We start from the raw sequence: 18,414 nt of genomic DNA on the forward strand, positions 1-18,414 counted from the left end.
TTTGGAAGGGGAAGGTGGAGAGATGTTGTTTTTGATTATGGAGATCTTGTCCTGAAAGAAGGCATTGAGCTCATCGCACAGGGCCTGAGTGGGAACGGGTGGGAGAGTGACACGATCGGGAAGGGAAAGCTCATTGACAATCGAGAAGATGTCTTTGGCTTTTGAGGCCGACTCCAGGATTTTACAAGAAAAATAAGAGGTCTTAGCCTCTAGGATGGAAGATTTATATTTGCTGAGTAAGTTTGTAAATTCAGTCTTAAGTGCTGGGCCATACTTATGACGCCAGCGCCGTTCGGCCTGGCGAAGAGCTAGTTTGTCTCGTTTCAGCTGGTCAGTATACCAACGCTGAGCGTCATGGGGGTGTGAAACTTTAATGGGCTTTAGAGGGGCTACAGTGTCGGCAGCTGCCTTCAGCCAGTGCTCGAGAGTGGAGGCTTGGAGAGAGACAGATTCTGAGGCTGATGGAACTGAGGCTGCTAGAAGGGAATGAAATGTTGACATATCGACATTCTTCCAATTGCGAGCTATGATGCTAGGGGGGCGCGGGGGGCGAGGAAAGCTAGGAAGGTCAATGGAAAGAGAGACAAAATAGTGGTCTGACCAGGTACAAGGGGTGATCACGGGAGGCGAAGGATCGAGGTTAGCCGTCCAGACCTGGTCAAGTATATGACCCTTACAGTGGGTAGGAGCAGAGATCAATTGGTGACAGTTCAAGCTAGTAAGAGTGTCTGAAAACAGCTTAGAAAGTCGGCATTCTTGGGGATCGGTAGGCCAGTAATTGAAATCACCTAGGAAAAGAATTCTGGAGTGATTTATAAGAAGCTGGGAAAGAAGTTCCCCGACTGATTGAGCAAAATGTCTAGTATGAGTCTGGCTGAAGCGTTCTGGATGCGTTGGAGTTTTTTCTGGAGTTTTGCGGTGGTACCGGCGTATAGGGTGTTTCCGTAGTCCAGGGGGCTCGTGACCAGTGCGTGGGTGACCGTTTTTCTAGTTTCGGTGGGGATCCAGCGAAATGTTTTTTTGAGCATGCGATGAATGTTGAAGCAAGATGATGAAACGGCGTTGACTTGTCTGTTCATAGAGAGTGAGGAGTCCAGGATGACGCCCAGGTTCCTTGCGTGGCAGTTGGCACTCTGTTAAAATCAGTGTATTTTGTGTGTCATACTGGGGAGTGCGTGTGCCATGATTTCATTAAAATGTACCGGAACGTCTGAACGGAAATAAATTTAGCTTCAGGGTCAATGAAAAAAGAGGATAATTTGTTAAAACAAAACTAAACCGACAATAGCATGTCAAGTGATTAATGCCAAAACTGCTTTCACTTGACACAAGTTCAGTGTTCATTGCGTGCACAAACCTGCATGAGGGAGTCATTTTGTTCAAAAGTTGTAACAAGAGATTCCGCAACCTGTACATTAACAGCAGCTATTTACCATTTATATTAAGAGTGCTATTGTAATACGTTTTGTGATGACAGAAGTTCTGTGTTCAGGGAGCGTACAAACATGCACAAGGGAAACGCTGCCTTTGACCTGGGAGAGCGGAAGCAGTAACGACGGAAAGTAACTGCGCGCACGAACCTGCAAAAGGAGGAATTTTCTTTTAATAAGTTGCAACAAAGGACTCAACCATAAAACAAGGCTACCTCCGGCCATGCTCATTTACCGTCTTAGTAAGGCAAATGCTGTGTTTGAGCTGGCAGGGTAGGAGGAGAGCGGAAGCAGCAACGACGAAAAGCAACCTTTAAAGCTACTGTGGTGCAGTTAAGAAATGGAAATGAAAGGTACGGCATGGGGCAGGAAGCAGTTTCAGAAAGAAGAAGGGGAGTTACCGTAGGAGAGAGTTTGAGGGCTGGTGCACAGTGATGACAACGGCCACCATTGTCGCTTTGAAAGTGAAAGCAGGCATTGCATGCTGGGTGCGTGAAGGGGAGAAGCTACTCATGAAGCAAAGCAGTTTCAGAAGGAAGAAGGGGAGTCACCGTAGGCGAGAGCGCGAGTGCATAGTGATGACAACGGCCCCCATTGTCCCTGATTTGAAAGTGAAAGCGGATTAAAAAGTAAATAGTCCCTAAATGAATAGATAATAATCAGCTGCCGAACTAAACTGTAGTCAGTTGGTGCTGCTTCCTGCAAAACGGAAGCAGAACGGAAGTGACGTTTCGGACCACCAGCCAGTCAATGAGCTACATAAAAAGAGCAATGCCAGATTTAACCAATGGCAAGCTAAAACATAAATATAAACACAATGGAGTTTCACCACTAATACTGACTACTTGATGCCTCGTAGAGGCAGCGCATGCTCAGCCCTATGCGAGACCTAAAAAAGATGAGTACACCTTCTTAAGACACATATACTAGGCCTTAATGATGACATACCCTTGAACCAGCTCAACAACCTGAGTAGATAAGGCAAAGTAGGCTGGTGTACTCGGTGGAATTTTCCTTACTATTTTCCTTTAAATGTTGTCAAACCAATACTGACCGGTTCTTTAAATGCACTGTGAGAAAACAAAACAGTCTATGTTTATTTTTACGTGGTGAATTAACTTGGGCAGAGTCTCAGATGCACAGACACTAAAATATATGAGGATCCAGACAAAGCTCCATGTTAAAAATTTGAGGCCGGAGTCTGTTTACATGTGCCTTGCCTACGTGCGGCTGCCCACATCCTGTCAAGCCGCGAGATAGAAGCAGATCGGCTGACATCTAGCCTGTCACTATGTAACCACTGCGACGTGAGCCAAGTCCCAGCCGCAATCCAATCCTAGCGTGAACTGTAACAATAGGGCATGACAAGCCACTTTCTGGAACTGACCGGCATAGCCCGCGAACATTGGTATTTAACCGTGCCGTCTTTGGACAAGACGGGGAGCAGAGCAGCTAGTAGGTTATGGCAGGATTGGAGCTTTGAAGAAGTAAGTGATCTTTGTTCCATCTAACCGAAGCGCCAATTGTTGGGCCTGCGGTAGGCCGCGGCACATTTAAATTGAATTTTTCTGCATTTTCTACCAAACATCATATGCGATATGGCCAATATTCAATTATCTGTATGCGTGATTATAAGGCCTCCCTCCTAGGCTCCCTCGGGAATTGAAGCCCTGATTACGTGGGGTGAGTGCCATTGGTTCTATAAGTTACCTAATAACTAGTATGTATGATGTGGTGAAATGATACACAATATGTATGTTTATTGTGAAAGAAGTAATGCATGTATGCACAACCCATAGCACTTGTGAAAGACAAAGAAATGCGTATGTTGTTGACATGAGCAGCAAGACCCAAGAGTGACCACACCGCTAAAGCATGCTCTAATTTTTTGGGGGGGGGTCATACACAACCCTTGACACCATCAAGGCAATGTCTTCAGTGGGGACTACGTGCTGATGGTCTATAGGTGACAAAAGTGCCATTGAACTGTACATAACGACAATGTTGTATTATGTTTTCTTGTCTCTGTTTTTCTATAGGTAATTCCTCATTTGAATCCAGAGGCACGTATCAGACTTGTTCCAACTTATCACCTAAATGTGCCTTATGGAAATTGCATAACATTAATGGACTAACGTCTTTGGGGGAAGTAACCTCTTTACATACCACCCTGATTTAAGCCATTATGGAGGGCTGAAACATGTTGGTGCCTATCAAGGGTCATAGGACCATTACATTCTGATACCCAATTATAGTGCTTTTATTCTTCCCTCCCACTCCGTAAACAAAGGATACTTTAGGAGTGGGTGAGGAATTTTATCTTTAAAGTTACGCCCCATACACCTTTTCATAAGTGCTCCTTGAAAGATGGTTGAGCCCTCCCGACTTTAGGAGCAGGAGTGAGCCTGATGACGAAGCATGTCACTACAGAGTGAGTGAGGGCTATATAAAGAAAATGGTATTTCTCCCTTCCCACCCATAGCCACTGGTGGGTTACAAATTGGACTTAGGTTCTCTTAGTATGTCCTACTCGAAGGAATAACCTCTGGAGGAATGACCAGCGTTTTTTCAAAGGAACACCCATAAGGTTGAGTGTGACCTATTACTTCTGCATGCCATACCACCAACAGACCAATTGATAGGTAGAAAGGTTTAACAATACCTTTACAAGGTTGACAGGAGTTTTGTTGGCGTACCTCAGGAGAAAGTGTGATCATGCCTCTTATTAGCCACCAAACTAATTCCACACAAAGGGGTGGGGTTCGGTCCCTTCTGTCTGGCCACCAAGTAGAGGGCCTTCTGACCTTGCTCAGAGAAGATTGGGATTGTGAAAGACCATCAGAGTTTCATTGGAAGAATGTAATGGACTATGTGATTGGCCTCAAGAAGTTGATGGTACAATACAAGAGTGAGCAAAAGAAAAGTTTTCAGGCAAGCCAAGAGGTGATAAACAAATAGTATGACCAGAAAGTGATGCTAACAGGGAAGCAGGAGGGCAGCAGAAGTTGGTGCTGAAGCCAACATGTCTTAGAGCTATCGAGGAAAAAAGTACAGGCCATATAATATAGAGAAGAATATTTCTGAGCTGAGCTACTTGATGAGCATATGTGCCATGTTCCATGTGAACTAGCAGAAGCCATACCTCTGGAGATATTTTGAAGGGAACATCCTGTTAATAATAGAGGAGGTTCTGGAGGATAATGAAACACTTCCTAACCTATTGCACAGTGTTAGAAATGGGAGTCTCTGGTTGGCACGGGCTTGCATCTTCATCCAAATAGAGACCCTTCTTCCTAGTCAGGATAAGGGAGTTACACTCCTGAAATAACCACTGCTCATCCCCTTGGTAGCTTGTCATGAGCAGTCAGGCTTATCTTAGAGTCAGTGTTTAAAGCATTTGCACATAACTAACAGTAATACAGTGGAAGCACTACAAAAGGACACCACACCAGTTTAAAAAAATATCCAATATTTTTATATACTTAAGACAAGACCAAAAACAATAAAAATCCACAATACAGTACTAAAACATCTTCAGTTATCAAAATAACCTTGAAAAAAAGTTCCTTGATATTGATAGCTTTGTCCGGGGCTATCACAGCGTCGTGAGCAAACAAATCCAAACAGCTCTGGCTGACCGCAGCGACCCAGGCCAGCTATAGTGTCAGGAAGCCCCGCAAACAGTACCTTTTAGAAATGCCAGGCATCTGCGACCTCTCATTGAGCTTCTGAAAGCACGGCGTCCACAGGCGTTGGTTCCGGAGGTTGGTGCAGGAGTCATCGAGCTCTCGAAGTCACACAGGTTGCAGGTCGAACTATGCTGAAGTCAGGAGCACTGGCGTCAGCAGGTGTTGGGTGTTGTGGTGCGAAGTACAACGGTTCGGCATGCAGTGCCCTCAGGTCGCGGTGCGAGCAGCGGCTCGGAGGCAGCATCAGATGGCATCGTCTGAGAGACCACGGTACCGGTGCGAGATGAAGGCGATGCTCGTCACGGTGCTGGCAGGTCACAGTGCAAGCAGTGGCCAACCGAGTAAAGAACACAGCAAAGTGGTAGTTCCCCCTCATAGCTTCTCCAGCTATTCTTCTTGACAGTCTTCTTGATCCAAAAGAGTTCTAAAGTTCTGGGGTTGGGGCCCCAATATTTATACCACCAAATCATTTGTTCTCTGAAGGGAGAGAGTGTCTGTAACTAGTCCAAACCAGTTCTGTGTGCATTCTGCCAGTCACAACTTCTTCCTTTGTCAGTGTGGGCCAGGGTCATCAGAAGCACCACAGGAGGTGGAGCCAGCATTGTGGAAGGCAGGCACAGTCCTATCCAGGTCCAGGTGCTACTCCTTCCGCCACTCCCAATGCAAATAGGTCTATTCAGTCTAGTGCTTACTCACCCTGCCTCCTCGAACTACCCCGGCCCCTGTCACTCACAAACCAGACATGCAATACACAACCTAGCCGAGGCAGGCTGGATGGTTCGGCAAGAAAATATATTCTTTCTTAAAGTGGTATTTTCAAACAGAGAATATTAAAACCAACTTCCCTAAAATATGTATTTTATCATTCTGAGTTCAGGCATACTAAATTCATTTTTCTACAATGTTCCCTGGGTCAGTTAGGATTATAGGATGTTATAATGAAATTGCCCACTCTGGTCTATGGGAACAGGTAGCCTTGCAATAGTGAAAAACAAAATTGGCTGTAATTCACTATCAGGACATGCCACACACACCAGGGCATGTCCTACCTTTCACATACAATGCACCCTGCCCACAGAGGTACCTTGGGCCTACCTTAGGAGTGACTAACATGTAGAAAAGGGAAGGTTTAGGGACTGGCAAGTGGGTGCACTTTCCAAGTTGACATGACAGTCCTAGACTGCACAAAGGCTCTGCAATGGCAGGCCAAAGTTAGACTTTACGGACTGTTTGCGTGGGTGGCAAAATCCAGTGCTGCAGCCCACCAACAGAATTTGATTTATGGGCCCTGGCACGTGCAGTGCACTTTACTAGGGACTGACACATTAGTCAGAATAGGCCAGTCATGGAAACAGCAGTGAGAATACCGGGAGATCAGAAAGCAAAAACTCAGGGGAAACACGCCAAAAGATACCAAGTCTAACACACAGTGACTAAAAGGATTGTATTTTAGATGATTCACATGACCTAGAAATGGCTCCTTAAGAGCAAAATAGAGCGTAGAGAGGTATTGCTACAATTTTTGTACCTCTTATTGCTGACCACAGTGTTGACACCTATTTATGTGCATGACATAGATACAGGGGATAAGCTTCCCAGTGAAGAGCACATTTAACAGCAGTGCATTAAAACACAGGTTAGGCTTAAGAGTGATTGAGCAATCCATTAGTCCTTGGTCCAGTCCAGTAGTGTTGGTGACCATACGAGGATCTAATGACTTATGTTTTTGACTGGACTACCGGGCCCTCAATGAGTAGACCAAGACGGATGCACACCTTATTCCCTGAGCTTATGAGCCTGTGGACCAGCAAGGTGCTGCTTGCTTCTTGAGTACCTTTGGTCTAACCAATGACTATTGGTAGTTCACACTAGCACCAAGTGCCATGGAGGAGACTGCATTCTCTGTGTCAGAGAGAGGACTGCTTTCTTTAGAGTTTAGAGCCATGCCTTTTGAGCTCAATAATGCTCCTGTCCATTTTGAGTGTATGTTCTCCCAACTCTGGAATAGTCTAGGTGTGGTCTGCCTTGACGACATTGTAATCTTTAGACATTTGTGGGAGAACCACATGAGGCACCCAGAACAGGCATTCGTCAAGATAAAGGGTATAGAACTGTGTTACAAGGCAACCAAACACCAGGTATGGCTGCCAACTGTAGGCTAACTTTTTAGAATTTGCTGAATTTTACAGGAACTTTGTGGCCATCTATGGGAGTGTGGCCCTGACATCCAAGAAGCAGCCTGGCAAAGTGATTTTAACTACAAAGTTTCAGAAGGCCTCTGAGGACCTGATGGCATTACAATGATCCTGTGTTGAAGGTATCTGACTATGGTCATTCCTTATTTGCATAGACTGACTCCTCAGGTAAGGATGCTGAACTTGATGACAGGGATAGAGAGCATCCAGTGGCATTCATCACTTGCAGACTGCTTCCTATGGAGCAGAACTGGGCTGATATTGAAAAATATTGTTTGTGACAGAGTATGCCTTGAGAAGGTTCCAGCCTTACTTGATTGGCACCAGGTTTGTGCTCCAGACAGATTACAAACCTCTCCGTTGGTTAATGGAATGAATGACTAGACACCTACATGTTTTGGATGTTCTTTCTCAAGGCCTAGATTTCAATGAGTAGAACAAACCCAGAATGAAACACAGGAATGCATATAGACTTTCCCATCAGTTTTGCTGATCTGAAAACTGGACTTCTCCATCCATGGAGTAAGATTCTATCTGTATTCTTGTTCAGGTAAGCAATGCAGCAAAACCTTACAGGATGTAAACAAATGGGGAAAAGTAGCCAAGTGGAGCAGAGGACACACTCCTTGAGACAGACTGTGAAAAATGACATTGTGGGGGAAGGGAAAGGTCAGGGAACAAGAACATCACAACTCTCACTCGAACCACGATGAGGAATTTCCCTAGTTCCTATTTACATATCAACTACAAGTTCAATTTGTAACAAAACATTTTTTCATCCACCAACATAGATGCATGCGTGCAATGGTAGACGTAGGGTGGACGAGACAAGAATCAAAGGCCAGATGAGGTCTTGGTATCTTATTGCAGGCATACAAACTATGTATTGGATTTACAAACTGTGTTTTGTACTAACTACAGGAGTAGTAAGTATTTACTGCAAAATGCTTTTCACAAACATACAAATGTAATCTCCACCTCCACTACTCCTATCTTTTCCATGGAGAAATCGTCCCACATGGAAGTTTGCTACTTATAGTAATTGTGGGTGGGACCAGGGGGAGTGGCTGGAAAAAGGGACATACTACTGAACGGAAGATGGTTAGGGGAAAAAAGGGAGGGGTTTAGACAGGGTGACGGAGGGGTTTAGTGAGAGGTATAGACCAACTGCAGAAGATAAAGTCCATTACTATTCACAAGCTGCACAGCCAAAAAGATCTTCAAAACAGTAGAAAATGTACTCGAGTTCGAAGAAGGCGCAAGTCCAGCACCAATGGAAGGAAGGGCTTATAATAATATTATATATAATAAACAACTTATAATATAAATACATCTACAGATAAACATATTTATTATTTTCTTTTGGAATATTTTAATAACCATTTATTTTAATTTAAAAATTGATGTAACAATATTTTGTATTACTAATTTATAGTACATAATAAAAAAAGTTTTACTTAGATCGGTTTGTTATTGTGATTTAAATTTCAGAATAATATTTTAATACAATTTTTAAATAATCAAAATAAGTACTTTAAAATTTAAATTAGGTTGATAGCCCTGTTTGCATTTCAACATTTAAAATGAATATATAAAATTAAATTACATTAATATTTAGCATCCAAATATTTTTACCAATTTTATTTAAGTTTAGTAAACAATTTTACTTTTCCCTATACTTTACCATAGGGAGATGGCTGCCACAGGAGTGGGCATATATAAGCATAAATGACTGCCTGCCATTGAATGTGACGTGCTCCAGTTGTACCCACATTGGCAACAGTTCTGTACGGGGTAGCAAGTATATCAATTACGACACAACTGAACCATATAATATGTATGTATGTGCAGAAAGCATAGTCCTCCAGTCAAGGTCTGTGCATGAAATGTGCATGGCTTTTGTCTGCAATGTGCGCTATTCCAAATTAATGATTGTATGTCACTGTTGATGCAGGATCAAATGTCATATCAGTAGGGGTGGCATATCAAAGATGCAGTTATTCAGGTTGCAATGTTAATCTTCTACCCTGCCCAAAATTGATAAGACAAGCTGGAGGCAACATTATATATCATTTTGGGGCTTTGATATCAGGGGTTTAGGCTTTTTTTCCAATCCTCACTAGTCCCCTGTTTATTCTGATCCAGAGGTATTTTAGTGTCTTCAGCGATCCAACCTATACTAAGGTGTGCCAAACTGGTCCCAGTGCTGACTATTGACATGGAGAGTGCCTTACAGGTTCCCCAGTTATATTTTTAATCAGCTATCCCAGAGAAAGATTAGATGATTGATATCATAGTGCAAAATAAGGATTCTGGATCGATAATTGTTAATAAAATATCATCAGCATAATGAAAGGAACTTAACTGATCACATGATGTTGAAATTCCCTTGATCTCATTGGTATTTATAGTGCAGCTGATAGGGGTTCCATCCTTGCCTTGGCCTGCAGTGGATGGGAAATGGTTTCAAGGAAAAACCTCCGCGTTTGACAGGAGCTGTTGTGTCTGTGTATAGTCAGTGAACTTTGAAAATTAAGAACTTTCCAGTCCCGCCCTTTCAAATGTCCGGAATCATTAGTCCCATTTAATGCATTGAAATGATTTACAGACAGTATTTTTCTTTCCCAATCGTGCAAAGTAGCTCTGGCTATTGGCATGTGCTATTTTGAGTTGTGAAATCTTGAATGGATGATCCCATGTTCATTTGTTCATGCGTGGCGCGATGGTCAACAACTGCTAAATCACAATTTATTGATCCTCACCATGTTGCTTTTCTGGCAGCCTACTATAGTTGAGCTGAAAAGATTGAAACAGATTATTGTACCAGAATGGGCTCTTAAGTGGAGAAGTGTGGCTCAATGGTTAGAGCGGCAGACCCTGAGGCAGAGGTCTAGCCCGGGACCAGGGTTCAATTCCCTGCCTCGGCGGGTCTTGGGCTCAAAAATTCCACAGACCTGATAATTCTCACCTCGGTGCCTATTCCAATCATGGAGTCCCACTCTGCATCTCTGGGCAATAGCTTGCTTAATCTCCACAACGGCCCCCACAACGCTATGGATGCCTGGCCTCCACCTTGGGGGTGCCCAGGAGTGGACACCTCACAGGGAAACCCAGGATGGGTTCCACAGCGGTATTCGTACAAGCGCCTTGAGACCCTTGCGGGTGAGTAGTGCGCTATACCAGTATCAATTTACATTTTAAGGTATTTTTGTCTGCCGTTCATTTACATCTATTAATCGGCATATGCCACAGTGAGGAGGGGGCGAACTGTTGTGCAGGTCCAGTTTCAACTATCCAGGGTGTGGTCGGTAATGCCTCATGCATTGATCTTGCATGAAGGACTGGTCGGAGTGACGATCAAGCCAGAAAATAGGCCAAGCAAGAGGATGTACCCTGAACAGCAGCGGTGAATGTGTAGTTACGATCAGCCAGGTGAAGCAGTCCCAGACGTCAAGGACAATGTGGTCCATCAGCCCTGTCAACATCACAATGTCTGTCAGGCGGGCCCATCTTATACAGAAGGAAGTAAAATTTCAGGTTCCCCATCAACAAGATCTCGGGTGCAACAAAACTCTGTAAGGAGCCTTGGGAGACTGGAGGAAAAGACTTGCTTGCATGCGTTGGGAGGATATACTGTGCCAAGGATTAGAATAGTGTTGAGGGTTTTCAAATTTACAAAGGAATACCTGCCTTCCAGAAGCAATCCACTGATACAATATACTCTGGAGCTTATTTATGAGCCGGTGCGTCACTTTTTGTGACGCACCAGCCGTGTAAAAAATGCACCATGTTGCGTCATATTTACAAAGTGATGCATCTAGGTAGATGCATCAATTTGTAAACCCCTGCTCCACATTATACCTTCGCCAGGAATAATGTATGCAGGGTGGGCGTTCTGATGCAAGTAAGCCTCGTAGAAGTCACGCAGTAAAATCTTCTAGGATGCAAATGCATCAATATCTTATGCCTGAATCACAGCAGGCGTAAGACTAACTCAGGCACATTTGAAATGGGACTTGCCCATGTGAAATGACTCACTGATGGAGTTGCGTCACTTTTGTGACACACTCCAGCAATGCGCCATTTTTGCGCCTACAGATATGTCAAAATAATGACATGTCAGTAACTCCTTGCGACATGATGTGTCATACTGTAAATATGACGCATCCAGCATGTCGCGAGAAGGGCGCAATGAAAAGTGACGCACCGCTGTTTTCACGCAGAGATGCGTCACTTTTCATAAACGAGGCCTTCTGGATCTATTTAGGATTGTCGCTCCACATCTCCTAGTGCCATGGCCCATACTGTCTGAGCTTACTGATGCCTCCTCTGTATAGCTTTTATTGGTTACTGTGCCTACCAAGTTTCTTTTTAGTTTGGCTGCTTCTGTTGTAGTGAAGTGTGTTTCTTGGAACAAGACTATGTCTGTTTGCTTTATGTGTAAGCAGTTTCGGATTTCCTTTCATGTCTGATGAAACATGTCAGAGGAGCTGTCAGCAAAGTACCAGCTTTACGTGAGGGAGAGCCATTGCCTTCAAGAGGAGAAGTGAAGGGAACCTTAAGATAGTTATGGCAGTAGATAACTGGACGCTGTTAAATGGGCTTTTTGACATACTTGGACAGGGTGAGCGTGTACAAAGGGTTATGGCAGGCGGTGACAGGATGACAATTTTGTTTTGACATTTATGACAGGAAGGTGAGGACGTTGCTAGAGAAGGTACAGGAGCATGGCAGTATTCCTGTTTTTTTTTGCACTAGGAAACTTTGTTGAGTGTAACAGACTAGGCTGAGGAGAAGGGAGCTTGGGGGAGGGGGGCAGTGGGGTGAGGAAGGGTATTTTTGTGTGACTCCCACATGACCCTACTCCCCTGTACAGCTGTTTCATTGGCTCATCCTACAGAAGGGTGTTGATGGGGTCAATACACAACATAAAGTTGTAGAGTTTTTCACATCAATTTCCAAGAGACTTCATAGACAATCTGAGCTTCGCACTTGTTGTGTCCTGTAGATGGGAAGTGCTCGCCCTAGGGGTATCAATCTGGGGCCTACACTCCGGGGCATCTAATCCTGACTAGGCCTAACACGTGGCCCTAGAATAAACTCAGTCGGACACTGGGAATAACTTTGTTGCTTGGTCTGCGAGCCTCTGAATGCCTGCGTGCGTGCGAGACCTCTTTTTATTATCAGGAGTCACATGACTAGCGCGCCCCACGCCCTGGGCGCCGGGGGCGGACCTCCAGGAACATAACATTCCTCCTAAAACAAGGAAAAACCAAAACACAAAACATAACCACACTTAAAGATTTTAACTCCTGTCTCAGGAAACATTAGGACCGATACCTTCAGCGTCCTTCAAACACAGCACCACTGTACTGGCTGGTGTGCTCAGCTACATGCATATTTAAATAGGAACAGTCTTACGTGAAGTAGTCTCTTAACCAGCCGGAGGGGGTGGGATTGTCTCTTAATCGACGTTGCGACCCCCTGTGACTCAGCGTTTCCGCTCCAGCCTCCAACTCGTGACTTGGCGCCTCTCTGTCGGCCCCCTCCGGATCTGGGGCCTCCTCAAGGGCCTCCGCGTCACCTCCCGCTTCTTCACTGGAGGCCTGTGGATCGTTACTTTGTCTGACCTCGTGACTGGGTGTTGATTCAACATTTGGTGAATTAGTTGCAGTTTCGGTTTGTTCACCACCCTGCCGATGTTCTGACTCCGGGGCTGCGGAATGAAACAGTTTGAAGTGAGACACATTGCGAGTCACCCTCTCTCGTCCTCGGATTGCTGTGAGACGGGTGCTTTTCACCCCAATCACTCTCCACGGCCTTTTCTCATAATTGAGTCTAAACTTGCCACTAGTGGCGCGATTGCGAATCAGCACCACATCTCCTCGTCTGAACTGGGGTGGCACTGCCCGTCGTCTTTGGCTGATTTTGGCAAACATGGTGTTTCTTCTCCTCGCAACCACCTCTTCATTTACCACTTCAGGTAACCACTGTGGATGATGAGGGATGGAGTCCGTTATCACTCTTCCTAGGAGAAGATGGGCTGGGGCAACCCCGTTGTGGAGTGAGGGGTCTGGCGATAGCTTTGAAGAAACGTAAAGATGGCCATTTCCACGGACTGTCCCTTATCGTGAGCAATACGGATGACTTTGTTCAGTGTCCTCATAAACCTCTCGGCTTCCCCATTGGCTTGAGGCCACCGAGGTGTTATGCGCCTGTGGCGTGTCCCAAGAGATGACAAGTAGGTAGCCAAATCCTGTCCTTGAAATGGCGGTCCATTGTCCGTTCGAAGTTCCTTCATGGCACCATGAGTGGCAACAATCTTTTCCATCTTGGGTATGACACAGTCTGCACTGGTACTTGCTACGATTTCCACTTCGGGGTACTTTGAATGGTCATCTATCATCACCAGAGTGTGTCTTCCATCCGGGAGACTGCCAAAATCCATACTGACCGGCTCCCAGGGTCCTTGCGGTCGGGGCTCCACATTGATGGGGGCTTCCCGGGAGGTTTCTCCCGTGACTTGGCAGGCCGTGCACGACCTCACCACGCTCTCCACCATGTCGTCCATGAGAGGGAACCATACCTTGGTTCGCAGCCGGGCCTTGGTCTTGACCATCCCCTGGTGACCTATGTGGGCCAGTTGTATCACTTGTCCTGTGAGAGCCGTTGGTATTACTAGGCGATGTCCTCGCAGTAAGCATCCTGCCGTATCTTCATTGAGTTCAGCCCTGACATGGTACAAACTTTCCATAATTTTCTGAGCCTCCGGGGTGAGCGCCTTCCAGCTCTCCTTGGCTTTCTGTCAGTTGGCAGTCCGGAGAAGGTCCTTGGCCCGCTGTATGCAGGCGTCTTGAGCCGTGGCGCTCACAACGTCCTCCAGTGATATGGGACACGGGCATGACCTGGCCACTACCCACTTCACATACGCCTCTGTTTCTTCCGCCTCATCCATCTCTTCTGGGGTCGCGGGCCTGGGATGTCGCGATAAGTAATCTGCCGGGTTCTTCGCTCCTGGTTGATACTCAATATTGCAGTTGTATTCCTGCAGTTGCAATAGCCATTTTTCTATTCTTGGGGGTGGTTTCGATGAAGTCCCTGAGAACAGAGCCAACAGCGGCTTTTGGTCGGTCACCACCATGAATGGCTTACCGTAGACGTACAGGTGGAAGTGGCGACATCCCCAATGAATTGCAATGGCCTCTTTCTCAATCTGTGAGTACCTTTGTTCAGTGTCCGTGAGGGACCTGCTGGCGAAAGCAATTGGTGTCCAGTCTATTTCCTCTCTTGGCCTTTGCATCAGTACGGCCCCCAACCCCGCCGGTCCAGCATCTACCGCGATGAGTGTGGAGTGTCGTGGGTCAAAGAACGCCAGCGTGGTGTTGCTGGAGAGGGAGCTATTGATGTCCTGGAACGCCTTCTCCTGTTCCGGTCCCCAGCTCCACGGAGTGGAGTCTTTGGTGAGCTCACGCAGTGGGAGGGTCAGGTTGGCCAGGTCCCTGATGAAACGACCACAGTAGTTTACCATGCCAAGAAAACTCCTGACTTCCGTGACTGTCGTGGGTGGTGGCGCATCCTTAATGTCCTTGACTTTGTCAGGATCGGGGTTGACGCCATCAGCTGAGAAGACATACCCAAAGAACCCCAGTTTGGTCCATAAGAATTCACATTTGTCTCGGTGTAGCGTGAGTCCCGCACTGCGGAGCCTGCAGAACACTTGCGCCAAACGGTGATTGTGTTCTGGAATTGTTCGGGCATGCACCATGATGTCATCGCTGACATTTATCACTCCAGGTATGCCGGCAATCAGCTCCTGAATGACATTTTGGAAAACTTCAGCCGCACTGGAGATCCCAAAACTTAGTCTGGTGTATCTGCGAAGTCCAATGTGGGTGGAGAAGGTTGTGATATTTCGTGACTCTTTGTCTAGCACCAGTTGGTGATACCCCGCACGAAGATCAAGTTTGGAAAACCAGCAGGCTCCAGCCAGTTCCCCAATTAAGTCATCTATCGTGGGGGTGATATGGCGCTCCCTCTTGATGGCAGCATTTGGGAGGCGCATATCCACGCAGATCCGGACTGCTCCCGGCTGTTTCGGTTTCCGCGTGACCACGATGGGCAAAACCCAGGGGGTGGGGCCTGATACCTTCTCGATTATTCCGGCTGCTTCCAGCTTCTGCAGTTCTTCTTCCACTAGTGGCCGAAGGTGGAATGCAATGCGACGGTGTCGCAGGGCCACAGGTTGCACGGTGGGGTCCACGTGCAGATGTATTTCACGACCCTTGAAACACCCAATTCCTTCGAATAGATCTGGAAAATCCATGATTAGCTGTTGCACCGACTCTTCGTGTACTCCAAAGGCAAACGTGACCACCCCCAGGTCTTCGGCTGTTCTACAGCTCAAGAGCATGCCTTGACCCTCTTCCGACACGAAGATGTTGGCTCTCGTGACTTTGTCCCCATGGCGGACGGCCGCTTTGAACTTCCCACGGATCCGGAGCGGAATGTCTTGACCATAGGCATACACCGTGATGGGGGTGGGGCTGAGTCTCGGAGGGGTAGACATGTTGCTGTAGAGAGACGCACTCATAAGGTTTATAGATGCGCCGGTGTCTACTACCGCCATGATATCCTGATCAGCCACCTGGATGGGGCATTGGGGCAGTGTCCTGGTGCGTCTAGTGGCGGTGCCGATCATGTGCACCTTGTGTACGGACCGCTCCTCCTCGTCATCGTCATCCATGTCGCTGTTGCTGGGCTCGCCTTCTGCGACCGTGTGTACCGTCTGGCGTGGCTTGCGGAACCTCTTCGACCGGCATACTTTTTCGAAGTGGTTCATCCTGCCACATCCTGAGCATCTCTTGCCCCGTGCTGGACACTCTGGTGCTGGGTGTCTCGGGCCTCCGCAGTAGCCGCATGACTGTCCTGATGCCCCACCTTGAGGGGGTGTCGCTCTTTTGGGCCATTTGGACGGCGTCTGGACCTGTATCTTATTGATCGGTTCCACTTTCACATTGGCTTGTAATGCAGCCTCCATGTGGGCCGCCCTGGCCTTGGACAGCTCCTTTGTGCGGCCAAGGGTGAGGATGTCGGGTAGAGGCTTCCCCGATTCTTCCAGGATTCTCTCTCACAACTTTGCAGAAGTGCACCCTTGAATTATCTGTCCCCTGATTTCCTCCGTTACGTCCTGGAACCCACACGTTAGTGCCAGTTTCTTAAGCCTGGTGTGATATGCATCCAGCGACTCTTCCGGCAGTTGCCGTGCTTGTCGGAAGATGAACCGTTCGTAGTCCTGGTTCGCCATTGGCTCAAAGTGTGCATTGAGAGCATTAATCAGGGTATGGTGAGTCTTGGGGGTCGCCTCTGTGAGGGTCCGAGCGATGGAATGAATGTCTTTGCCACCAAGGTGGAGAACCATGGCACGCTTCTGTTCCTTGTGGACCTTGGTAGCCTCGAAGAATATTAGGAGCCTGTCCACCCACTCCTTCCATTTCGGAGCGAGAGTGGAGGGCGCACCCTCCACCACAAACGGTTCAATGGGCGGAATGGTAGCCATCGCCCAGGACGTGCTTGATCAGGCCCGTGGCCGGCCGAGGTGAGGTCCGAAGAGGCACTTCTATGAGGCCGTCGACGATTGGGGTTCAGCACGGACGTGTCAATGCCCACCGGCAGTGCGGACGATGACCGCTGTGTGTCCCTCAGCGACCACAGCGGAGCGCGTGCGACCGGCGCTCCGGATTCGGACGGCAATGCAGCGCCTAGGGACGGGCAGACACCACGTCCCCTCGAGCAGCTAGGCAGGACCGGACGCCGTCCAGATCGCCTCGCCAGGCGTGCCGAGGTGCGATTCACGCACGTGCCACCGAGCACGGTGCGGCACCGGGCAGGAAGATCTTGCGGGGGAATGGCCTCGCGCGACCAGTTGTGCCTCGATGCGCAGCAGGATAGCGTCGGGCAGCGCCTCTCACCTCCAAAGAGCCAGGGGTAGAAGTCGTCGTCCCTCCAGGCGCGCTGAGTGGGGGAGTGTGTGGCAGCAAGGCACGAGCACCACGAGCGAATGGGAGCGCTCGCAGCCGCCTCACCCCAGAATGGGCACACACACGCCCGAAGCGAGGGGTCGGCAACCACCCTCGTCGCCAATTGTTGTGTCCTGTAGATGGGAAGTGATCGCCCTAGGGGTATCAATCTGGGGCCTACACTCCGGGGCATCTAATCCTGACTAGGCCTAACACGTGGCCCTAGAATAAACTCAGTCGGACACTGGGAATAACTTTGTTGCTTGGTCTGCGCGCCTCTGAACGCCTGCGTGCGTGCGAGACCTCTTTTTATTATCAGTAGTCACATGACTAGCGCGCCCCACGCCCGGGGCGCCGGGGGCGGACCTCCAGGAACATAACAGCTCTCATCTGTTTGATGTTGCGTGATCCTCTTAGGGTAAAACAACCCATTATTGACAGTTACCCATCTATGATTCTAAACTTTGTAGGTGTTCCCGTTTCGAACACGCCTGGTTTATTTCCAGGACGTTGGATTAGTTTTATGTTGCATTGTCAAGGTTCTAAAAAGTGTGCCAATGGTATGCCAAATCTGTGCCTTTCCGTATGTAATGTAATGTATTTCATTACGTTATGTGTTTTTTCCGAGGTTCCTTTAATTTGATGCTGTGGGTGGTGAACATCCCTAAAATCCTTATTTTTAATAAATGGCATCACAACTACTGTTGAAACTACAGAAGTATGCGATGGCTTAAGACGTTTTCAACGACCGGATCATCTAAGAAATGTTGCATCATAAACCTACAACATACAATGAATTAAAAACTACTTTTTTAGATGCTTAATAAAACATGTTCCTCATTAATGTTCTATGTTGATATATATGCTTTACTTTTTCAGCTCGGCCACAGTAAACATTCAAGTATTCGAAGTTCCGAAGATGGAAATTTAAACAGCATAAACAACAGTCCAACAAAATATCAGGTAAAATACACTTCAGGATGTATTTGTGCAGGTGTGTGGCATCGTGGCATTTAGTAGCATGCGGCTGCTAGGAGTGTGGCATCGCCGCCCTTTAACTTCCCAGAGCACTCCTGTGTGTCTG

General features: G+C 47.2%; 1 protein-coding gene across 1 annotated transcript in view; it reads left to right on the forward strand.

Annotated features, from left to right (window-relative positions):
- Nucleotides 1–18,414, forward strand: part of TRPC6 (transient receptor potential cation channel subfamily C member 6) — an 844,345-nt gene that overhangs the window by 757,712 nt on the left and 68,219 nt on the right. The window contains exon 10 of the mRNA XM_086935285.1: nucleotides 18,210–18,293. Within this exon, the coding sequence (XP_086791411.1) occupies nucleotides 18,210–18,293 (84 nt within the window). The remainder of the gene's footprint in view (nucleotides 1–18,209; nucleotides 18,294–18,414) is intronic.

The sequence above is a fragment of the Lissotriton vulgaris genome, chromosome 8 (assembly GCF_964263255.1).
Source record: "Lissotriton vulgaris chromosome 8, aLisVul1.2, whole genome shotgun sequence".
NCBI classification, from domain to species: domain Eukaryota; kingdom Metazoa; phylum Chordata; class Amphibia; order Caudata; family Salamandridae; genus Lissotriton; species Lissotriton vulgaris.